The sequence below is a fragment of the Alternaria arbusti genome, assembly GCF_024043155.1.
Source record: "Alternaria arbusti strain BMP 1465 chromosome Unknown scaffold_2, whole genome shotgun sequence".
In the NCBI taxonomy this organism is placed as follows: Eukaryota; Fungi; Ascomycota; class Dothideomycetes; order Pleosporales; family Pleosporaceae; genus Alternaria; species Alternaria arbusti.
This window is the reverse complement of record NW_026249942.1, coordinates 455,627-478,663: the sequence shown is the minus strand read 5'-3', so window position 1 is coordinate 478,663 and position 23,037 is coordinate 455,627. Positions and strand designations below refer to the sequence as shown.

The 23,037-nt window shown below is 53.1% G+C and overlaps 11 protein-coding genes across 11 annotated transcripts; 3 read left to right on the top strand and 8 right to left on the bottom strand.

The window, feature by feature from the left end:
• Positions 1-36: 36 nt before the first annotated feature.
• J4E86_001702 (uncharacterized protein) lies at positions 37-1,375 on the bottom strand (the record flags this gene model as incomplete). The annotated part of the gene is made up of 5 exons (XM_051442267.1): positions 37-174; positions 371-652; positions 702-827; positions 874-962; positions 1,201-1,375. The coding sequence occupies 5 exons, from the start codon at positions 1,373-1,375 to the stop codon at positions 37-39; spliced, it is 810 nt and encodes a 269-aa protein (XP_051305855.1).
• A 2,836-nt stretch (positions 1,376-4,211) lies between these two features.
• On the bottom strand, positions 4,212-5,463 carry J4E86_001701 (uncharacterized protein; the record flags this gene model as incomplete). Its single annotated transcript, XM_051442266.1, has 3 exons — positions 4,212-4,721; positions 4,772-5,233; positions 5,293-5,463. 3 exons carry the CDS (start codon positions 5,461-5,463, stop codon positions 4,212-4,214), a joined length of 1,143 nt encoding a protein of 380 aa, XP_051305854.1.
• Positions 5,464-6,201: 738 nt separating this feature from the next.
• Positions 6,202-6,510, bottom strand: J4E86_001700 (uncharacterized protein; the record flags this gene model as incomplete). The annotated part of the gene is made up of 2 exons (XM_051442265.1): positions 6,202-6,286; positions 6,344-6,510. The coding sequence occupies 2 exons, from the start codon at positions 6,508-6,510 to the stop codon at positions 6,202-6,204; spliced, it is 252 nt and encodes an 83-aa protein (XP_051305853.1).
• A 911-nt stretch (positions 6,511-7,421) lies between these two features.
• Positions 7,422-10,684, bottom strand: J4E86_001699 (uncharacterized protein; the record flags this gene model as incomplete). The annotated part of the gene is made up of 4 exons (XM_051442264.1): positions 7,422-8,183; positions 8,526-8,682; positions 8,730-9,324; positions 9,913-10,684. The coding sequence occupies 4 exons, from the start codon at positions 10,682-10,684 to the stop codon at positions 7,422-7,424; spliced, it is 2,286 nt and encodes a 761-aa protein (XP_051305852.1).
• Positions 10,685-11,247: 563 nt separating this feature from the next.
• J4E86_001698 (uncharacterized protein) lies at positions 11,248-11,651 on the bottom strand (the record flags this gene model as incomplete). The annotated part of the gene is made up of 2 exons (XM_051442263.1): positions 11,248-11,447; positions 11,507-11,651. 2 exons carry the CDS (start codon positions 11,649-11,651, stop codon positions 11,248-11,250), a joined length of 345 nt encoding a protein of 114 aa, XP_051305851.1.
• Positions 11,652-12,293: 642 nt separating this feature from the next.
• RNR1 (ribonucleotide-diphosphate reductase subunit rnr1) lies at positions 12,294-15,127 on the bottom strand (the record flags this gene model as incomplete). The annotated part of the gene is made up of 3 exons (XM_051442262.1): positions 12,294-14,843; positions 14,894-15,051; positions 15,109-15,127. The coding sequence occupies 3 exons, from the start codon at positions 15,125-15,127 to the stop codon at positions 12,294-12,296; spliced, it is 2,727 nt and encodes a 908-aa protein (XP_051305850.1).
• Positions 15,128-15,469: 342 nt separating this feature from the next.
• J4E86_001696 (uncharacterized protein) lies at positions 15,470-16,281 on the top strand (the record flags this gene model as incomplete). The annotated part of the gene is made up of 2 exons (XM_051442261.1): positions 15,470-15,685; positions 15,733-16,281. The coding sequence occupies 2 exons, from the start codon at positions 15,470-15,472 to the stop codon at positions 16,279-16,281; spliced, it is 765 nt and encodes a 254-aa protein (XP_051305849.1).
• A 422-nt stretch (positions 16,282-16,703) lies between these two features.
• On the top strand, positions 16,704-17,511 carry J4E86_001695 (uncharacterized protein; the record flags this gene model as incomplete). The annotated part of the gene is made up of 2 exons (XM_051442260.1): positions 16,704-16,753; positions 16,806-17,511. The coding sequence occupies 2 exons, from the start codon at positions 16,704-16,706 to the stop codon at positions 17,509-17,511; spliced, it is 756 nt and encodes a 251-aa protein (XP_051305848.1).
• Positions 17,512-17,752: 241 nt separating this feature from the next.
• Positions 17,753-18,329, bottom strand: J4E86_001694 (uncharacterized protein; the record flags this gene model as incomplete). The annotated part of the gene is made up of 3 exons (XM_051442259.1): positions 17,753-17,917; positions 17,974-18,084; positions 18,138-18,329. The coding sequence occupies 3 exons, from the start codon at positions 18,327-18,329 to the stop codon at positions 17,753-17,755; spliced, it is 468 nt and encodes a 155-aa protein (XP_051305847.1).
• Positions 18,330-18,968: 639 nt separating this feature from the next.
• Positions 18,969-19,595, top strand: J4E86_001693 (uncharacterized protein; the record flags this gene model as incomplete). The annotated part of the gene is made up of 3 exons (XM_051442258.1): positions 18,969-18,984; positions 19,100-19,404; positions 19,461-19,595. The coding sequence occupies 3 exons, from the start codon at positions 18,969-18,971 to the stop codon at positions 19,593-19,595; spliced, it is 456 nt and encodes a 151-aa protein (XP_051305846.1).
• Positions 19,596-20,982: 1,387 nt separating this feature from the next.
• On the bottom strand, positions 20,983-21,714 carry J4E86_001692 (uncharacterized protein; the record flags this gene model as incomplete). Its single annotated transcript, XM_051442257.1, has 1 exon — positions 20,983-21,714. The coding sequence occupies one exon, from the start codon at positions 21,712-21,714 to the stop codon at positions 20,983-20,985; it is 732 nt and encodes a 243-aa protein (XP_051305845.1).
• Between the last annotated feature and the right edge of the window lie 1,323 nt (positions 21,715-23,037).

Genomic DNA, 23,037 nt, shown 5'->3' with positions numbered 1-23,037 from the left:
CAAAGCTATACGTCGATCCTTGGCTTTGACAGGTGGTTACTCTGAATCGCTGTCAGGAATATCGCCACGGCCAGACTTCTTGAAGCGCGGCTTGTCCTCGGCAAGCAGAAGCACTTGATCGCGTCCGTCGTATCTCTGGCCGCCGAATTTCCAGGCCACAAACTTCTCTGCGTCCTACATGATGCAGGAAGCTTTCGCGGAGGTCATCAGGGCAGCTGCATGGCGTGTTGTCGGTGCGCCAACCCCATTAGGGGAAGGCGACTTACTGCTTGCAGGTCCAGAATGCAATTGGACGTCCGCCGAATTGAGTAAACCAGCTCTCTAGTTCTGACTGGGTAGTGTCGTGGGGGAGACCGCTCGTGTGCAGAACCTTGCTTCGCTCTGACAAGAAAGCGCGAACATCGGCGCGAGCGTCCATCGGCTTGGTCAAGACGTCGGGGTGGTCTTGTGGTATCCACAGCCATTCTCTCCGCACTTCCAGTCTCCAGCCCCGAAGGGAACAGCGCCGGTGCCTCCGCGCATATGTCCGCCACCCATACCGTGGCCGTTTCCGGTATGGCGACTCGCCACCTCGAGTTCTCTTCTGGTATCGAACTTCTTGTTGGAGTGTGCTTTTGTTGACGGGCTTGACGAGGACCGACTCGCGATGCAGCTGTTGTTGAGTTAGCGCTTGAGGTCGGCATTGGATTGGACAGACGTACCTCTTCGCACGACTTTGCCGTTGAACTTGCCCTCCTCGTCTTTGTACATATTGATTCGAGGCTGAGGAGGGCAAGTCCTTTTCTCAGGAACATCACAAAGAGGTTCGGCATGGCTTTCTTGTTCGGCTGCATCATGTCAGCGATTGGTCTAGAAGACTAAGACGGTACTAACCTCAGGCTCTTTCTCAGCCTTCCGCTTCTTGCCAACTTGAGGCTCGGGCGGCACAGTCGGATTCTGAACCCGTACTTGCTCTACATAACCTGTTAGCATTGAGTGGACTAATGGCGAACGAGGGGTCAACATACCAGCGCCATGCTGAAGGATGGGGTATATCGGCAGGTGCCGATGGGGAGCGTGAGACAGCTAGATGGCCGTCAAACTCCCAACCCCCCATGAAGTCGTCTAGGTCTGTGGTGTAACTGGACATGATTTCGTTAGAAGATGTCACTGCACAAGAGGGCGTATATATCGAAACAGCGCCATATTGTCGCACTCAACACTTGCGAACGGCCTCGGGGAGCTTCACATCTGCGTGCGGCGCCTGGTGCAGCTGCCCTCTCCGTGCGACGGCAAAGAATTGGTGGTAGATGTCCATGCGGTCGTTCTCGGGCTCGTCGCACGGGTACATGTAGAGGCCTCTCCGGAAGCCATGATACCAGCGGTCGTTTTCCATGTAGTTGCTGGTTTGGGTCGTTCTGACTGGCAGTGCTCCATGGCCCAGCTGAGGGGATCGTTCGGGTCGAAGTCGCTCACGCCCTGGAGGTTGAGAGATTCGGGTCATGCTTCGTGGACGATGATGTCCTCAAGTTAGGCTGCGGGTACGCTTCGTTCTTGCTCAGGCGCGGGACCACATGCACCGCACCCCGAAGACATCACCGTTCTTGCTGAGGTCCACGATGCGGGCATGCTTCTCCTCGAGCTGAGTTAGTAAGTTCTAGTGCGGAGATTGCTAACGCAGCACATACCTTGACCGGTGCCCAACATGATGTCTTGGAGGTGAAGTCGAAGTAGTTCTCTTCGCAGAATACCTCCAGGGCGACGGCCTGGAATTGACGAGAGACGAACTACTCCGACTCCACCTCATAGCGAAGCGTGTGACGTTGATGAGCCGCCCGTTCATGCAGAGCGATTCCGCAGCCTATTCAATATTAGCAAAAGCGGGTAGATTGCTAATGCGGTACATACCTCTTCATGGGACGAGAAGATGGCAAACCCAGTTCCGGTGGGCTTGTGCTGGTCAGGAGTGCGGAGGGACCTGCCCGAAGGCGAGACTGAATAGTATGTTAGTATGAAAGAGATGGAGCAAGGTTATAAAAGAGAAGTCAAAAGAGTACTGGAGGGGAGAGAGCAAGACGTTGCCAAAGGCGGGGTTGAAGGCGCCTCGCAGCGACTTGGGGCAGGATGGGTATATCGCGCGACCCACAGTACAGAGCACGAAGAGAGTACAGCGCCCAAGCAGGCAAGCAGTATGAGTATGACTTACCAGGCACGCCACCATCGACGATGCAGCGCGTAAGCGTGCATGAGTGTACGTATCAGGCTCGAAAAAGCCTTGCGTTCGCCCGCCGGCGCTGATGAGGTTGTCAGAGAGTGCACGAAGAGACTTAGAGCGGAGCGAAGGATTGACTTACGTATCGTGGGGCAGGCCGCTCATGTGGAGCACTTTGCTGCGCTCCGATAGGAAGCCACACCTGTCGAGCTCAAAAGTTTGCATATAGCTGTGGTGGTGGGTTGTTGAAGAGTCGGAGGGGGAGGTCGGTGGACGAGCTTATATGGCAGCCCTGGCCAGGCCGCCAGGCTCGCAGCTAAGGCTCGCGGCCTCACGCTCACCATCACTTGGCATCAATGGATGTTCCAGATGCCCCTGACGTCGTATCGACACCGGGAAAGTTGGAGGAGCTTGCGACGGGCTTCACGGTGCTTGTCGTACTGCCCTTCGGGCTCTGGGGAGGAGGGGTGTCAAGGTATAGACAGGCTTGAGGGGAGACTCAATAACCTGGACCCTGAGCTTTCAGATAGCACTAGGGGTGAAGCAGAGAAGCAGTTGCGACCGTGCGCGGTGGCGGAGGCTCACCCCAAGGGTGTAAATGTGGGAGTGCAACTCCACCACATCGAGAAAGAAACATCATAAAAGTTGGAGGAGGATATCGTGAGCTCGGCGCTCCTTTTGGAACTCCCCAGACATTTTTTGGTCTGGTGGTGGTGAAGATACAGTGTGGAGGGGGTGGGTTGCCCGAGAGTCCTCCGCAAAAACCAGCTGAGGGAGCAAAGGAACACCAAACTTTTCGCTGAGTGCTTCACATGGGGAAGCTGCCAGGCTCATGCAACACGGCAGCAGATGTCTATGAGGGTCGACAGAGCACGAGAGCGAAGCCTTGAACCGTACCTTCCTCCTGACACTTTTTTGGACAGAATTGACAAAGTGGTTGTGGAACCGCAGCTCGGACACGGGGAAACCCTCGAGACTTGGGGGCAAATCACTGCCTTGCGGCTTTGAGAACATCGAGTTGGCCGCGGAGGTGGCGGGCGGTGCAACACCAAGACCACAGCGCCGGCCTGCGGCGTCACGCCCTTGAGCAACTACCGAACACCGAACGCCCCCAGGCTTGCCTACACCAATATCTATGACCTCCGACTTCCCTGGGCCAAGTTTATTATGCTACCGTAGAGCTACTGCCTCGAGAACGCGAACAGCCCACGACGATTCACCGCAACCCCAGCCCACCAAAGAGCCCGAACCCGCAATCGACAGTGGAGCTCCATATTAGAGACGATCTGGGATGCGTAATTGAGGCCTTGCAGCATGTCAATGTCACCTCATCTTGTGGGACACATGTCAGTGGCTGAGAGTCCAGGGTCCTGTACCGACAGACATGAGGACGGCGATCGGCTTTGGGTTTACGAAGAGGATCATACCAGGATGGCCATGGTACTACAATAGAGGGCCGAGATACTATGCGGCTTTCGCAAGCCGGGGTTCAAGAATTCAGACAGTAGCAGCCTTAGTAGGTGTCATACATGGATGGGTCAAAACGTCTACGTGGATGTCACACAAGCACGAACAGGATCAGCGATTACAATGTATGCGCTGAGGGTACTGTAGAGCTATGTACAATTCCACAAAGATCGAGTGCCGAGTCAGCGTATGCATTCCTCATGAGGCAGTTGACAAGGGCAGCAAGGAGGCCACATTCCGAGTCTGACGAGCAAAGGACGGATGCCATGACCGCCAGGGATATACATTGGGATACCGAGGGTGGCAGGCAAGGCCGATATGTCTAATAGAGGCGACATGATCTTGGGGATGTCATGGTTGCTGTTACTGAAATCCTTTGTCTACGATAGGCTCCCTCGTGGTCGGTGCAAGAGACTTTACTTGAACCAATGTGGTAATATCTACTGAGTGAGATCATCGTCGTTTAGATGCATTCATTATGGTATCTTAACACAACTACATATCCTCGCATCATCCGTACATGGTCAGGAAGACACGCGAGCCAGCCACCCGCCTACTCAAACTCAACTCCTTCCATCGCATCCTCCTCGGACATCGCCCACAATTCCCTCTCCAACCAGTTCGGCACCAAACACGTTCCGGGCGGCCTGCCATCCTTCCAGTAGGTCTTCGCCCAACCTATCCTGAGCCCGTCAAGACCAATGGGCCACTTCTCCCAAACCTCCTCCAAATCCTCACCGTCCACACTGTATGTCCACCAGCCTCTCGCAGCAGCCCGATGACTTCCAGCCGCCTCCTCCTTCACCTGCTGCGTCTGCCCGTAAAGCGATGTATACATCCAGTCTCCGCCCGGAGGGTGTCCAGCGGGAGGGCCACGGGTGTCGCGGAGGGCGCTCAGACGCGCGATCTCGTCGTGGTAGAGACGCTTCAGAACGTGTTCGTTCTGAAGGGGGGTCAGGTGGGGGTGTGGGAGCGGCTTTTCGAGGTGGCCGATCCAGAGAGGGCAGTCTGATGCCTTCTCGAACGTGAGGGTCGAGATGGCGTCGGTGATCTTGGCCTTGACCTGGCTCATGTTAGTAATGATGGTATATGTGATGGGATGGACAGACTTACTTCTTCCTCGACTACCTCAGGAGTGGGAGTCGACGTAGGACCACGAGGAGTCTTTTCGCTACCGACAGTGCCATCTTCCCGAATACGACCCGAGTCGGGGTCGTCGATGTCGCTCTCAGAAGGACTCAAGACGCTGTCAGAGTCGGAATCTGACTTGTCGCCGTAGCCCAGAAAGGCCCTGTTGAGATGACGTCTAGTCCAGACAGGGTCGCCGCCAGCGGACAGGATGCCCTGGTGACGACGTTGTCCGTCGAGGACCCACTGCTGCTTCTTTGCCTCAGTCGCAGCCGCCTGCTCGAGCTTCTCTTGCTCTGCCTTGGCTTCGCGGTCGAAGAAGACTCTCAACCAGCACCGTTCATCGTCAGTGGCCTTGTTCTCCTGCAAAGCGGCGGTGATACGGTTGGCCTTTTCAAGGTCGCGCCGCCACTGTGGCTTCTGCGCTTCCTCGACGATCTGGCTAGTCTGAAGAGGGGTTGAAGTTAGCGGTTGCTTATCCTTGAATTGAGGTAATGGTGACTTACGAAACCGACTGGGATAGGCGTCTCCTCAGGCAGCGAGGAGTACGCGAGTGCATGGCGACGGGCGGGCGTGTTCTTGTCCTGGACAAGCTTTGCGTAGTAGGCCGCGATGTCGCGTTTGGCTTCGCCGATGGAGTTGGGCGCCCTGCGCGCTTCGTGCTTGGTGCGAGCCATTTTGAATGAATGAAGAGGGTGTATAGAAAGGTATTATACGTGTAAGAGGGAGGGGTATAAAGAATTGAGGTAGAGTTGTGTTGGTGGGGTGGGAATATCGGTGGTGTGTGGGCGATGAGGGAGTTTGTGCGTTTGTCGAGAAGCCCTTTCATTTTGGCGAACGCAAGGCCTCCTAGTTTTTCCGTCGTCTGGTGTTTTGCTTTGGCTTTCACACGACCACCGCCGGCGGGAAATCTAGCGTATGGGGTTTCGCATCGAGTGGTCGCGCTCAGTCTCTGCTATCAGATTAGTGTGCTGCACAACGGCGACGAGGATATATGAAGACTTACTGTTGATGGAGCAGTTCATGAGTTTCCTGCTTCGGTCCATGTAGGAAGGCCTCCCTACGGTATTAATAGTAGAGAGACAGTGTTTGTAAGACGTGCTCGCATCCACGAGACCGCCGGTCTGTTTGCCATCTTCTATCAGGCGTGGTAGAGCATGTGAATCCAGACAATGGAATGACGTTTGCCAGGCTGACGTGATCACTCAAATTGACGCATAAGGTGAGATAGACGGTAGACAAACAGAATTGGATATGCATAGAGACATCAGGGGTATTATACAAGCGCTCATGGCGACATAAGAAATCCAACAACTCCGCGCTTTACATCATTCAACATCGTGATAAAAGGAAATGAGAACCATCCCGACCCGCCGTATCGATGGTAATTTCAACGGGTGGCGCATTGGGCCGATCTAGACATGGTCGTGTCTTCCGAGCAACTTGCCCTTCTTGCCGAGAGCCTTGGCCTCGCCCTGCTTGATCTTCGCAAGTCTCGCCCTGTATAGTCATTAGCAACTACTCAACATCATCTCCATTGTCCACAGTTGCACTTACTCCTCAGCAGCCTCACGCTCCAAACGATGCACATGCTCACGCGCCTCCCTCACAGCGTTCTTAGCGACAAAGAGCGCACGGTCAGCGTCCCTCTCCGCAGCCTCAGCAGTCATCAAACTCTGCTTCGCAGTCGCAATGCTAGGGTCTCCGGAGCTACGGCTGAACATGCCAGATGTGCGCTTGGGGGACGAGGTGTATGTCGTGGTGGTGCGGCTGGTGGAGCTGCTATGGCGCGAATCCCTGTACGAAGGGGAGGAAGAGCGACGCCTAGAGAACATGGAGTGTTTCTGAGGAGGAGCAGGAGGGGGGCTGGGCTCCCGCTTGGATCCGAAGAGAGGCATGTTGTTTATTGGGTATAGAAGTTATGAGAAGCTTCAAGATAATCCACAGGAGATCTGGACTGCGAGATGCGTGCTTGGCTAGACGTTGGAGATGATAAAGTCTGGAGATTTAGAGTTGAAGATTCGGAAAGCACATGCCGGGTCTTATATGTGAAGTCCTCCCTGTCATAGCGCTCCTTCGTCGTGTCTTCCTAGCTGTCTGTCAAGGACGCGAAAGCAGGGTTCGGGAACCTGCATTGCGTGACGTCAATGCCCCAAAGCAGGGGGTGATCTGCGCCTCCAACATCACGAAAGCAGCCGCATCGTCATCGCTAATCTGCGAAATGAATTGGTAACCACAAAAAACGGTTATCGCGAAACGTTCATCGCGATATTATGAATTGAAGCTTAGCGTGGTGTTGAAGTTTGTTGTGGGTCTGTGAGTACGCGTCCTGCGCCGGATCTGGTGCCGGAGGCACTTGGTGTACCGGACTTGAGGAAAGCTAGTGAGCTTAACGAGACTACAACTTCAAGAAATTTGGTGCCGATTGAACCGAGGAAGACGAGGATAGTCTTCGTCAAGCCTTATTTTCGGCTATGCGACAATGCATGTGCTCATTGGCAGCAAGTGATAACAGTGTATTCCAAGATTCTGTCTAACAAGGTCGGTGACCCCCACCGGCCTTCTACGCCATGCACATGCAACGTGTATACCAAAACGCCACCCAATGCTCGCTATATATATGATACAATATAGATCAACTACATTTGGCCCCTTCACCGTTACCCATCATCGTTTTGCTCGTCGTCTTAATGATGCTGATGACCATAACGATACCTCCAAATGCCGCAACAGCCCCAGCCAAGTACGTCTTCCAGCTTCTTTGGCTCAGCTTCATGTAGCAAAGAGGCGGCAGGATGAATGCTAATGCGCATGCAGATGTTGCGCCAAACAACTCGAACACTATACCGAGATCGCAGGTGAGGAGGGAGAGTGTGAGGGCGGAGACGACGAGCGAGGTCGTGAAGATGAGATGGCGGTTCGGGTGGTACGGCTCGTCTGGAAACCAATAGTTGGTCATGACTTCTCGACATACAAAGGCTTCGAGCGGAAGCGTAGTAAGCATGTTGAGGCCGAAACACAGTCGCGCAATATTGACCATAAGGTTATCGTTCGGAAAGTTATTCAGCACGTTGCCGAGGGTTTTGTCTCCGAAGGTCAAGTAGCCTGTTAGAGCCATGACAAGACATGCGACTAAAGATATACTGGTGCTGTAGTGTGTAACGCGTGTAAATCGATCGATCGTAGGTTTGCGGAGGGAGCCGTAGATGAGGAGGCTGTTGTGGTGGCAGACGAAGGCGAACGCGATTACGCCAATTGCTTCGAAGATGCCGGGTCGGATGATGAGGTTACCGCGAAGTTGGCCCTTCAGTTCGGCGGGTACGCGGAAGGCTTGCGTGACTACGGTCACTATGATGATGGTCATACTGACCAGTGCTAGACCACTTGCTTTGGCCAGCTACGAATTGTCAGCGCAAATATGAGGCGGAACCGCGGATATCTTACCTTGGATATATCCCGATAGAGCGATAGTGGAAATGATATGCCAAGAATGAGCAAGATCATGATGGCCCGTCTATTAGTTAGTAGCCAGAGAAACGGCATGTCTGCTAAGGAAGGGAACATCGAATCCAAGACCCTTGGTATTGTATCTCCAACCACGACGCAAAACGCGACCATGCCACCAAAAGCGCTGTATGTTGTCAATACCCTTGCTGCCACAAGTCGTAGGGTGAACATACAAGAGCCATTGCGCGAGAGATATCGCTATCAACCCCGATTTGCCAAAACAGTGTTGTACCGTGGCTTGGAACGAGTCGGTGCCGCTGAGCTTGGAGTTTATGACGATGAGTCGTATGGTCCAGTCTACCACGATGGTAAGGCCGATGAGGAGGGCGGTGCCTGTCACGAGGCCTGCGTTGCGAACAGCGTAGGGTTGGCCGATGATACCAGCTCCTCTGCTTTTCGTCAGCTTCCTTCTATGGGTTCATCTTCGGCGGCATACATTATACTGTTTGCCATGTTCATGAACGCGCTTCGCATCCCGCTCCGTGGTCGCGCATTCTCGAGATGGTCTTCCGGATTGAAGGATTCTTCCGCAACTGTGACGCTCGGCGCCTCGATTCCAGTGAGCAGAGGAAGTCGCTGCGTTCTTTCTCGCCCATCGCCGCCATCCAAGTAGTCGTCTCCATCTAGCTCAAGCCAGTCGTCGCCGCCATTGTTGTCCCCATTCATGCTCCTCCTGGGTTCCTCGAAGCGCACCCGATTGGGCGTTCTCGGTGCGCCATCAGGCCGGGCTTGTGCGAACGACGACTGCCGCTTAATGTTGCCATTTGGGCGTGACCCGGGTGGTGCTGGAGACGCGGAGGTGGTTCGCGATGACGAGGGCGATGGAGACAGGTGTCGCGGGCTTGCTTTGCGCTCGTGTTCGGGTTCTGAGTCGCTGTCAGAAGGATGCTCATGCAGGAGCTTCTGGCTTTCGCTCATCGTGGCATTGTCGAAGTTCAGGGAAGTTTGCAGCTCGAATGATCGTCGACATGTCACTCCCGACTTCTGGCATCGGACATTGGACCCCTGTTTCGCCACTAGGTCGTATATGGCTTAGTGCTCATCGTCACTTCCGGCGAGAATTGTGGGGTGGATTTGGCTGAGCAGTAGAACATCCTCCTTGTATATTTTCGGGCTTCGCATTGCACTACATAGTCGTACTATCTATGTTTGAGTTCGCTCAAGCTCAAACCTCCGACTGCCTTTGACGCCTCTGCTATGAGGGTCGCCGTCACCATCCTGAGGTTACATTGATGGGCATTATATGACCCTTGGAACCAAGAAGGGGATTGCATGCCTTGCACTTGCTCACAAAGTGCAGAAAAGCTGAGATCGGTGAATGGTACCTCAGGTCGAGGCTCACATAGACCTAGGCGACTCATTTCCTTCATCATGCTTCCAAGAAGAAAGGACCCGCACTGGAAAGACAGTGCAGTACCGTACAGACAAGTATAGTCAGTCCGACGATACTTTTCAAGGTGTTGGTGGAGTTGTTCGATGACAGACTCGATTGCTTGGTATCGCTTACAGTCGAGTTCGTCTATATTGCATGAGATATCATGTTGTCGTTGACAGTCGAACACACGTACCTGATACTCTCGTAGGAATAGGAAGTTCCAAGGTTTGAAAAGATTCGGTACTTTGTCTGATAACAGTGTCGGTAGCTTGGGTGAATTGTTGCTCAACGTCGAAGATCCATGCGACCCAAACCCATAACACCAAGTCTCTGCAATATATTGTAGGTATAGATGTCTTTGTGAGGGATTGAACCCATACTTCAGTGAACACATCGAGAGATTCTTCGAAGTTGTAGTAATCCTCCAGAACAGCGATTTTGGCCAGCATTTCGAGCGTCACTTCACGTGGAACCTGCTTGTTGCGTCCATGGACGATCCGCAAGACGATGAGAAATGCTTCAGGGTCCCAGTCGTGAGCCACTATGTGGTAAAGGCCATCGACTTCGTTGCGCACAGATTCGGCGAAGCCGTCTTGTGCCAGCATTCGCTTGAACGTGGAGGATGCGAGCATCAAGTGGCGCGAGGACACATGATAGTGTATTGACTGCTCTTCAAGCTCTCCAGGCTCTTCCGGTGCAATTGGTGGCGGTGTATGCTGCATGGCAGATGAAGCCTCCGCAGGCGCGGTAGACCCATTATCTAAAGGAAGCATACTGCCGTCTCCAGCGCTCTCGGTAGATGGAGGTTCTGGAGGTGGAGATGGAGGAGGTGGCGGAGCCTTCTTCCCCTTCTTCTTCGTTTTCTTGATAATCCTCCTTGCAGCTGAACCCCAGTCGTCGACATCGTTTGGCTGCTGTCCTAGTTGCGGCTTCCAGCGCGCGAAGATCGTACACGGATTCTTGAGCACAATGACTGTATCCGGATCTGGATCGATGATGTGAACGATGGGTGCCATGATTGGTCTTGAGAATATGTAGCGAGATGAATGGAAGTATGCCTAGCAAGCAAGTTGGCTGGCAAGTTGGGCGTCCGAGTAAGATGGTTGAGAAAGAAAAAGTCAAGACTTCTTCTGACCGCAAACTGAAGTAGGCTGACGCTGTCATGTCGCTTCCACACGCTGCGCATCCATTACGTTGACCTGCGCATCATGTCCAATAACAAGTGCAGAAACAGCTATCAGTGCGGAGTTGTGCAGCGATGTGTTTGTTGTTCGGCGCCAATCCAGCGGAACAGTTGTATCATTGGAGGCTCGCGTTACACAACGCCACTGAGCTGCATCGCCAATACATGCGGGATAAGACATGCATGCAGAGGACGGAATACGGTGCGAGGAATGATTGGATAAGATCACATAGCACTGCAAACGCGCAACCGGCATAGTCGTACTGTAGTGGCTTGAGATTCTGGAGAAGTGTATGGTGAGATACAAACATGGCGGCTAGCGATGAGATGCGCAACTGCCATTGGCAGAGGTCATGACTATGTCTTCCTTCCTATCCTCTCCTCCTCCAACTCGCCCTAAAGCGCCTTCCTAACCGCACTCTTAAACGGAATAATTTGCATATCCTCCAAATTCCACACCCCCTCCTTAACATAAACGTCCTGCTTCAACCTCTCCACAACCTCCTCCCTTGTCTTAGCACCAATAAGACACGCCGAGCCCTTCATCTTAGGTGGGCCTGTATCGCCTTCTTTGATGGGTTCCTCGAGCATCGCTCCTGCAAACACATGGCATTAGCTTTATCCTCTCACGTGCAAGGGAGGGAAGTAAACATACCACCCCACAACCACATATCCTCCCTATCCGCCTTCAACCCCTCGAGATGTTTCGGACGAGCCGCAATCCGTTTCTGCAGCGCATCCTTGTGATCAGGCACGATGATGAGCCATTCTTGTAGTGGAGCGTTGGTAGACGAGGCCATTGTGCGGTGATGGAACAGCGGTGCGTATCTCGATGATGTTGTTGCGAGCGTAGATGCGATGACGGGACGCAAGGTGCGGAGGGCAAACATATGTATGTGTCGTAGCAAGTAGGTGGGCGTGTGGGGCTGCGGCTGTGAGAGCTTGAGCTTGGGGAGAGCTACGAGAAGGTGCGCGTGTTAGCTTCTTGGTAGAGGGAATTGAGTGGAGAATGATGCGTACGGTATGCAGTACTTCAAAATGTGGTTTATAGAGGTACGCCGAGTAGTATGTACTTCCAAGGGCGCGTGTTGGCTGTAGTGTTGTAGGGCGCAATGTGGGGAAGATGTAGCTTCCTGTTCGGAATTAAGCCGCGGCTTTCGGAACGTGTCCCGCTAATGCTGGAGCGTGGGGAGATCGAGGACATCACGGTGTGGGCGAAACTCAATTGCTGCGGAAAAATCGTGTTCCAAAGAACGTTTGTGTTTGCTACAAACATTATGACTTGACAGTAAACACATCCAACTCATGAGCTCATACCTCCTTGCGTTAATCCAAGCGTACCTACGCGTAAAGACCACCAACGCCGAAAACAATCGGAAAGACCATATGCGTAAGAGCGCTGCTCTTACCTAAACCCGCCTTATAGATGTACATTGCAGTGCTTAACCACTGCACATGACGCAGGACTCAGGGTTCTCTATCGAGCAAGCAAGGGCGGCTTCAGCATAGATGTCACCATCCCGGTCCTCGCTGTCATCCTTGGAGTCCTCTTCTTGTTTGTCCTTCCTGGTGATCTCCTCGTCCGGCTTGACGGCTGCATCAGCAGCTACCATCTTTGGGCTCGCGCCCTCCTCCACATCGGCCTTGAAAGGCTTGCTTGCGAGAGCGTTGCGGGTCTCCGTGACAGGCGTTGGAGTAGCATCTGGGGTGGGAACACCGTTTTCCTCCTCCTTCTTCTCCTCGCCGTTGGTAGGCTTGGTGGCATACATTGGACGAGGTGCCGAAGATGGGGTTTGCGAAGCAGTGACAGGTGAGTGTCGAATAGCCTCAGGCTGGAAGCCCGGTTGCTTTCGTACCTTGGGCAGAGCACGAGCAACGTTGGTGTCTACGACGTTGAGGGCCTCTTGGTCGACAGTGAACTGGATAGGTGCTGAAGCAGCCATGGTACGGAGGTAGTACATGCCAGTCTTGAGACCAGCCTTCCAGCCAGCAAAGTGCATGGAAGTGATCTTACCCATGGTAGGCTCCTTCATGTGGATGTTGAGAGATTGGGACTGGTCAATGAATGCACCACGGTCAGCAGCCATCTCAATGATCCTCTTCTGCGAGATCTCCCACACGGTCTTGTAGAGCGTCTTGGTCTCCTCGGGGATGTTGGGAATCCTGGCAATTGAACCGCCATCAGCGATGATACGGTTCTTCATGTTCTCAGACCAGAGGCCCATGTCGACGAGATCCTTGAGCAACCATGGGTTGACGACCTGGAACTCACCCGCGAGCACACGGCGAGAGTAGATGTTGGATGTGTATGGCTCGAAGCACTCGTTGTTGCCCAGAATCTGCGAAGTAGAGGCAGTTGGCATGGGCGCGATGAGCAGAGAGTTGCGTACACCGTGCTCAGCGATCTTTGCCTTCAAGGCAGCCCAGTCCCAAAGGTCCGTAGGTTCGACACCCCACATGTCATACTGCAGTTGACCCTGAGAGACGGGAGATCCCGGGTAGGTCTCGTAGGGACCAAGTTCCTTTGCAATATCGCATGAGGAAGTGAGAGCAGCGTGGTAGATGGTCTCGAAGATCTGAATGTTGAGCTTCCTCGCTTCATTGGACTCGAAAGGCATGCGGAGGGCAAGGAAGGCATCAGCGAGACCCTGGACACCCATACCGATGGGTCGGTGGCGGAAGTTGCTGCGGCGTGCCTCTTCGACTGGGTAGTGGTTGACCTCGATGATCTTGTTCAGGTTGCGGGTGACGACCTGTGTGACTTCGTGGAGCTTCTTGAAGTCAAACTCGCCACGCTTGTAGTCGACGAAGGAAGGCAGGGCAAGAGAAGCCAAGTTGCAGACGGCAACCTCATCAGGAGCAGTGTACTCGACGATTTCGGTGCACAGGTTGGAGCTGCGGATGGTACCGAGGTTCTTCTGGTTGCTCTTGCGGTTGCAAGCATCCTTGTAAAGCATGAAGGGGTTACCAGTCTCGGTCTGAGCCTCAAGGATGGCGTACCAGAGCTTCTGGGCGCGGACAGTCTCGCGACCCTTGTTCTGCTTCTCGTAGCTCTCGTACAGAGCCTCAAACTCATCACCATATACATCGGCAAGGCCGGGGCACTCGTTGGGGCACATGAGTGTCCAGTTTCCATTGTCTTGGACACGCTTCATGAACAGGTCGGGAATCCACAGAGCGTAGAAAAGGTCACGAGCACGGACCTCCTCTTTGCCGTGGTTCTTGCGCAGGTCGAGGAAGCCGAAGACGTCGGCGTGCCATGGCTCGAGGTAGATGGCGAAAGCACCGGGACGCTTGTTGCCACCCTGGTCGACATAGCGAGCAGTGTTGTTGTACACACGGAGCATAGGGATGAGACCGTTGGATGTTCCGTTGGTGCCACCAATGTATGAGCCAGTAGCACGAATGCGGTGGACGTTGAGACCAATACCGCCGGCAGTCTTGGAGATCAACGCACATGTCTTTAGTGTGTCGTAGATACCGTCAATGCTGTCCTCCTTCATGTCGATGAGGAAGCATGACGACATTTGTGGCGATGGTGTACCCGCGTTGAACAGTGTGGGCGAGGCGTGTGTGAAGTACTTTTGAGACATGTAGTCGTAGGTCTCAATAGCCTTCTCGATGTCGGCTCCGTGAATACCGACAGCGACACGCATGAGCATGTGTTGTGGGCGCTCGGCGACCTTGCCGTTGATGCGGAGGAGATATGAGCGCTCAAGCGTCTTGAAGCCGAAGAACTGGTAGTTGAAGTCGCGGTCGTAGACTATAGCCGAGTTGAGCTCGTCGGCGTTGTCCATGATGATCTTGTAGATGTAATCAGAGATCATGGGTTGGCGGGTGTTGTTTTTGGGGTTGACATAGTTGTACAGCTCTTCTACAACTACAGAGAATTGCTTCTGTGTCTGCTTGTGAAGATTTGATACGGCGATACGCGCAGCGAGGATGGCGTAGTCGGGATGTGTGGTGGTCATGTACGCTGCTGTCTCAGCGGCCTGTCGTCTGTTAGCCACTGGAAAGACATTGAACGCATCGAAAGCCGTACCAAGTCGTCTAGCTGGACGGTGTTGACACCCTGGTAAACACCAGAAATGACCTTCATGGTGATGGCGGCGGGGTCAACATGGTCCGGGTCGAGGCCGTAACACAGCCTTGAGACTCGTGCTGTGATCTTGTCGAACTGCACGCGTTCCTTGCGTCCATCTGAAGTCAATCGTTAGTGGTGAAGATTTGAGGCGGTGAAGGCAAAGCAGTACATACCACGCTTGAGGACGAACATGTTGAATTAGAAAAGTAGTGGGGGTATCTGTGTGGGTATCGTGAAGAGGGTGTATTGAGGAGAGTGCAGGAGTGAGGGGTGGGTGGACGCAGGGACACTTATAACGCGTAAAGAGAAGAAACGCGTCCCGTCGCGTTGCTTGGGTCACGGATCCGTTTAGTGCTAAAGTGGCTGCTTGCATAAGCAGAGTAGGCGTGGCAGGGATGTGGAGTCGGGGAAGCGACCGCCGATGCCCGAACTTTTCGCGGGCGACAGTATCGCGGCGTGCAAGAGGCTGAGGTCGTGCAGCAACATCAAGACCCTCCACGCCCTTCCCGGCCTATACAGAACCAATTGCCCGTCATGGCAGGCGGTCACATGAAATATCGCCACCTCAGTCGGTCGTCGTCGCATCGTCAAGCGCTCCTGCGGAACCTCGTCACATCGCTCTTCAAGCACGAAACCATAGCGACAACATGGCACAAGGCGAAGGAGGCACAGCGGTTAGCGGAGAAGCTGATTACCCTCGGAAAGAAGAACACCAAGGCGACGCGGCGGAGAGCGACACAGATCTTCTATGTACGAACCCCAATGGCGTATCCAAGAGCGCGTACTGATAATATCAGGAACCAAATGAGATGGTACCCAAGCTATTCGGCCCCATAAGAGAGCGCTACGAATCCAGACCCGGCGGCTACACCCGAGTACTCCGCGTCGAGCCCATGAAAGAAGACCAAGCCGAATCCGCCATCCTCGAACTCGTAGACGGGCCACGAGACATGCGCTTCGCCATGACCGCAAAGACACTGGCAAGGAGACCAGCAAACTTAGGCCTGACTCCAGGAATCACAACGCACGTCAAGAAGGTCACACAATTCCGCAAGGACGGCGTAGATGGCTTGCGGGACATGGTTGAGAGGTTACGGATACTACACTCCACAGGTCTGGATAAGAGGACATTGCCCGCGCCTAAGAAGGTGTACCCAGAGATTGAGATGAAGAGGACCATGCATTACCCTGAGGAGGTGGATATGGGCAAGGCCCCGAACAAGGTCGTTGGTCCAACAAAGCAGAAGTACATGATAGAAAGGAGCCGAAGGTTACAGCAAGAGAAGGAGGAGCGCACAAGGGCGCATAAGGAGAAGATGGAGAAGATGAAGAAGGTCAAGGCGTGAGATGTCACTTTGAAAGCGAGGGCGCTGTCCCGCGAAGCCGCTGTAGCAAATGTGTAAATGTACAACAAACAGATGTTCAATACCACTTCCACGCGGATTGATCAAGCAACTTTCGAGCAAGCTTTGTGACGCAGCGCAGTCTTTAAGATAAGGCGGGTGATCAAGAGTTCCTTAGGAAACTCAGTGCAACTGCCTCACTCCGTTTGTAATTTGCTCGTATACGCGCTCGAGATGTCGAGGTGACCCAGATCGCGAAGTCTGATATGTCGTAGTGAAGGATCCCCTCACAGGGCTTAATGCCGCAGTGACCACGATATCAACTCCGAGATGAGGCTGCCTGGGTGTATATAAAGCCGACTTTCGCGCGCTTGTCTGCCTCCCTCTCTCCTTCATCCATTATATATCGACTTCTCAGTAGCAACATGTCGGCCAGTAACCAGCAACAGCAATCACAGATACAGCCGCGTATATCGTAAGTCATCATACCCGAGTCCCAGTACTACCCAAGATACTAACCTCGATAGAGCACCTAACACGGCCATGGCTGAGATCGTTGTTGGACCCAAGGCAAAACGCTTCACTGTGCAGCTCAACCTTATCGTCTACTACTCGCCCTTCTTTTTCGCTGCCCTGAAAGGTCCCTTCAAAGAAGCCAAAGACAAAGTCGTCACCCTACCCGACACTGAGGCGAAGATCTTTGAGCTATTCGTCCATTGGCTGTGTCATCAACGCTTTCCTACGCAGGTGGACTCTCCCCGAATACTCGCGCTCTACCACCAGGACGACTACCCATACTTCCAATCCGCTAGGCTGATGAAACTCTACGTGTTCTCTGACAAGTACAATGTCCCAAAGCTGAAGCGACAGTGCCTAGATGCGCTATTCGAGCATATCGGCGATGCAACTGGATATCAACTGCCGGATCTAAACGACGTCGCCTACGCGGTCAAGAACTTGAACGATCAGGATCCGCTTCTTCGCATGATCATCGACGGCTTCTGCTACCACGGTAACAGTGAGTGCTGGGAAACTAGCCAGATCAAGAATTTGCCGCTTCCTTTCATAGCAAAGCTCATGAAACATATGTCCGAGTTTCGCGATGGTGGTCTCGAAGACATGAGAGAACCTGAGTTGTGCCACTATCATGGTCATGCAACGAGAGAAGAGAGGCAGATATGCGAGAACAGGCGGGAGAGGGAGGAGCAGGCGAGAGAGATGATGGAGGATTGAGGATCGAGAGAAGCTTTGGTGGGTTCCCGGAAATGACGATCGAATGAGCTGGAGTTGCAAGGTGTTTTGTGGCGTGAAGGTCTACTCGGCGAAAGTAATAACTTGGAGTATCGGAGTTGATTGACTATTTTTGTATTTCGAATTGGCGGGTAATGGTACAGCGACGAAGGAAAGGTCTATTTGGCGAGGGTATCCGGACGCGTTGTTCTTTCGAACGCAATATAGACTGCTTTTCTTAGAATCACACACTTGTAAAAACCCCATTCTGATAGTCGACGACAATTGCCTTCTCGAGTGCCGATGCTGCCGCCTCCTTGAACGTTTTGTGAACTGGATCATCATTGACGTAGTAATCACGATCTTCGATGGAATGAAACTGCAGGACAAAAGCGTGGCTGATGCCGTTCTGTGCGAGAAGGTCAGACTGTTGACGATCTCTAAACTTCGATCGGCGCTGAATACCTGCAGATTCTCAGTCGAGATATCCTTCCCTCCCGAGATCGAAACAATGTACGGCCTGAGCGTAGTTGGATGTATGCATGTTTTCTTCAGCCCAAAGAATTGCGCAATCACCTAAGAAGTGGTCTCAGCGTCGCTCATCAGCGTGGGTCTTGCGCGCGTCTGACCTCCTTGACAGCGAACTTGCTGGTGCCGTCTTTGAACTGGAACAACACGATATGCGTGGTGTAGGGTATGACTGGCCCATACGGCCCGAAGAAGTACTCGGCGAGCGAGTGTCCCACCGTCCGCGAGAAAAGTATGAGGCCTGTCGCGAGAAGCAGGCAAACAACGAGCCCGAAGGCCTTCTTTGGTATCATCATGCCGCTAGGAGATAGCTCCGTGGAGCGCGTCAAGTTGGCAGTGGTTGAATTCAAAAGCAAATCTATGCACGCACTTTGCTGCAAGACAACAGCGGAAGCGCATTGGCAGAGGTGCGACAAGGATAGAGGGAAAATCATCCCCCTCCCCGACGCAAAGGCAAGGTGTACCTGTCGACGTACCGAGGGTGATGCGAGCGCTAAATCCTGGAAGCACACAACCCGCAGCCGCAAATTGCTGGCAGATGGGGTAGTGGGTCCGAGCTCCCTGCTCACTCCACTTCCCAAGTGACGTACCTGAGTGAGAGACGCGCGAAGGAAGCACGTCGAAAGTCGAAAAGCCAGTCTTTGGCCGTGCTGTGGCCATGCTAAAGTTGCTATGGCGTACAGTCCAGACCCGCTCCAGGGCAAGTGGATGGGACTTGCATCAATTGGGACGGGCTGAGCCAGGTTCTGGCTCGATTGTCCACGATTGAGTGGGGCCTTGGCATCTACGTCATACGAATGTCAGGTGCAGGCCCTCGCTGCGGCTGCGACTACAAAAGAGCTCGTCTTCCTGGTCTCCTGCAAACCATCACCACAAGCAAACTCACTTTACTCTCCCCATAACCTCATTACAAACCACACACTACCATCACAATGGCCTCCCTACACTGTAAGCAAACACTCAGTCCACGTTCTAGCTGCTGCCCGCACTTGCACGAGCAATTGCGCAAGAGCTGGCAGCTTCCGCATCGCAATTGAAGAATCTGACTAACAATTCATCTCAGACCTCCCTCCCGTCAAGCCCTCTGCCATCGCTCTCGGCACGGCCTTCAACCACGCCGTCTCCCTCGCTGTCCTCGGCCCCGTCTTCGGTGACGCATACCGCCGCGCACAGCAGGCCAACTCCAAGGAGGAGTACTTCCACAGCAAGGAGGCCGCTACCGCCGCCGCATCGTGGGGTAGCTCCGTCCTCGGCTCTGGTATCCAGGCCTACGGTGTCGGTGCTCTGATCAACGCTACCGGAACTCTCACCTACAAGGGTGCTGCTTACCTCGGCTCTCTGATCTTCTTCGCCTCCGCCGCTCCCTCCGTACGTCATCCCACGTGTCAACCAAATTTCATAAACATACTCTAACACGTGAACAGATTGTCTCCCAGGTCGTCACCGAGAAGCGCCCCATGGACACCATCGCCATTGGTGCTCTTGCCCGCGTCCTCGAGACCGTCGGTCTCAGCATGTTCCTCACCTACTGGGGAACCCGCACCAACCCCTTCGACTAAGCGTCTCGCCCCACAACGGCAGAGGAGTTTAGGGATTCTCATCTTTGGCGGTTTAGATTGATGCTTCAGTCAGCGAATGATGCAGATGATATGAGCTAGCAAAAAGCTTGATAAAGGGCTTGCTTCTTACGATGTAATATACCTCAATGAAGGAAATAATTCATGCAGTCGTCTTGATTATGCAATTGTGATGCTGTCTTGTTCGTGCTTTCATGAACACGCTTGTGACACACATCCATGAAATAATGTCCTCGGGTCCTGGTAAAATTTAACACCTATCCTGACATACGAACGTTGCTCAAACTCATTCTTTGAGGTGCCATGCGTCTTTCTTGTGAATTCGCTGCGTGCATGGAGATTTTGATACAATCTAGCACAACCTCCGTCATTTCTGTATTCTCGCATGGCATAAGAACAGAATTTACAAGAGTCCCAGTAACCGAAGACAATCTGTTACGCAAAAAAAAATCTATCCAAGTTGCTTTACACAACACTGACGACACTGACTTTGGTCTTGCTTTGAAGGCGTGACGATGATGTCGAAGCATGACAACCATGACGTTGGAACAACTTCGTGCCATGAGCTACCTGGAAGTCTTCCCGAATACCTCACCTAGATATGTACGGCGAAGACGAGCAAGGCTTGCTTATCAAGACCGTAGCTGTGGATTGCATCTATTAGAAGTATGTATGCTAGCGTGGGGTATTATCATGATGTGAGCGGGGTTTTAGAAACACCTCTACTAGTACCAAGGAAAGAATTGTAGCCAAGATGAGTGGAATGTAGACACGGCTAGTAAGAGGCTTTTAATGTCTAAGGTAGTTAGTTGTTAGGCTCGTGACTAAATGTTTTACTGTAGTTTTAGAGTAAACACTGTCTACTAAACACGGACAGAGGACTGGCTGTGGTGTAGTTGATAGATTGGGATTTACGCGCAGAAGTCTTGGTCAATACAAGAAGACGGAGATGAAGCAAAGCTTTTGTAAATAATGGTCATTCCTCAGGGATGATGTATTGCTTCTGTCGACTTGCGACCCGTGTGTCGACCGATTCCTTTGATATAGGATCTGCTGTACCGTGATTGCGGTATCTAGGTGCACTCCTGGTGTATGGACAGCAGCTGATAATTCCTTCGGTGTTGGTCCTGCTTGTGATACTGAGAAGAGCGATATTTTGTGGTAGTCTGCGCTGTAGTTTCAGCATGAAGCAGACAAGCCGTGGATCGGAACTCATTATCTGAGAAGACCTCCAGATGCGGCCGCGATGCTGCATTATCGTTTCGAACGACGAATGCAAGCTCCATACGATCGCCAGCCCCTCGATGTCGACCGCTCATGCTCCGCCGCAGCTCTTCCTAATACCACTACCTCATTGCGCTTTCTCACCTCACCCCCTCCCGGCCGCCTCCAACAACCCCGACACAGTCGTAACCCTATACCCCCTCCTCTTCAACACCGGCAACACCTTCCTCAACATCGGCGCCGTCCAGCCCCTCCTATCATGACAAATGATAATACTGCCTTCCCTCACCATACTCAGCACATGCCTCGCATTCACCCCCGGGTAAGCAATCTGCGGATCATGAGGATACACACTACCCAGCACCATCTGGTACCCCATCTCCTTGATCTGCGCCCTCATCCTCGTGCTGAAGAATCCCGAGCCAGGGCGGAAGTAACGTGGCGGATGCGGTTTCCCCACTGCGTCGTAGGTGCCGTTGATGTAGCCTTCTACTTGGGTTACTTCTGCGGTGAGGGTTTCAGGGCTGAGCGAACGGGATGGCTCGTCGTGCATGGCGTGGTTTCCAAGTTCCATACCGCTTTTCACAAGAGCCTCGAGTGCTTCCTGTCTTCCTGGGACTTGGCCTCCAATAACAAAGAACGTTGCATGCGCATCATATTCTTCTAGTACCTGCAGAATCTCTTTCGTGTACTCCGACGGCGCATCGTCAATCGTCAAAGCAATGACTTTCTCTCCTCCCGTTGTTTTTGCCAAAGGCACGTGCCAAAGCACATCCGGCCACCTCCGCTGGAAATACCGTATCAACGCATTCGGCGGCTTGTAGATGACGTAAAAAGGCAGCACAAAAGCCACTATCACAAACACGAGGAAGAACATGGTGTACATGCGTCGACGGCGCTTCGCTCGCGTTGTCGGCAGGCGGAAGAGGCGCAGCGGAAGGCGGGGCATGGTATGCCGGTGTACAATGGGATTTGAGGATCGCGATCTTTCATCGTAGGGAATGCGGCGCGAGATTGGAGGAAGTCATGTGGGGTGGGTATTTAGGGTGTGTGTTGGGGATGCGCGTTGGTGGTTGCGTTGCGTGGGTGAGGCTTGCTCGTGTTGGGTTGTGGATCAAAGGGGTTAGGGGCACATGCAGGGTTGTTCCATCGGGTTTAGCGCAGACACGTGCAGGCGTGGTTTTGAAGAAAATCGCGGTCCGTGAATTTTTCTCTCTCCTCTACAGCTACGCTCGCGCACGATGCGCAGTTTCTTCGGCAGCACGTCGCACAGGATTGACGCGTGTACGTCGTGTATGCTGGGCATGGCGCGCATCATTGCCTACAACTAGGTGCTTATGTCGTTTCCAGAGTTTGAAACGACTGAGGTCCACCAGGATATACGCGCCCGCGAACCTCACCCGTACTCGTCCGTACATCACGATCTTCAATTTTGTAGAATCAGGAACCAATTTGTCACGCTTGCTCGAACAGCTACAACTTCGATACAAGCCCTCTAAGAATGTTCCAAGAACGACCCCGTGAGCGTTTAATTGACCTGGCTGCCTTACTATGTGGCTACTCGGGTCTCATTGCGTTCATACATTCTTTGTTCAACCACGTTGCCTTGCCTTGTTTTACGAGGATGCTGTGCTATTTGGAAGCGTCTGGAATGTCGGATTCCGGCAGCACTACGGCTGTCGAGACGTGTTGAGCGGGTTGTTATATGGGTCTACCGGTGTCCCTACCCGTCGACATGATGATACGGACACCGCGTACCCTCTGCCCTTGTAACAACGGGGAAGCCTTGGCGGTAGTTACGGACGACCGCGGGGAATATCATAGGCATAGCCGCACTTGAAATCAGCCTTATGTGTTTCTCGAAAGGGTACCCTGGGACGTGCAAGAGCGCCTCACGTTATCTTAGCAACTCCATATTGATTCTGGATGACTGATCTCATCTCCGTATATTACCAATCTGGTAGATAGTCGACGGCATTGTCTTGACCCGTATACGGCGACCAAGAAGTGATCATCGATAGGTGAATCATTGCTTACCCGTTTGGGACTTTCTCCGCGTACTTGCGATGTGACGGCTTAGCTACGTCTTTAAGCTTTTAGCTCCCGTCAATGCTGTTGTACCGTTGAGACACATCATCTCCGCGACGCCTCAATTCGGCAGTTGGTCACAATTGCAGGTTCGCGGCTGATGCCTTGTCGG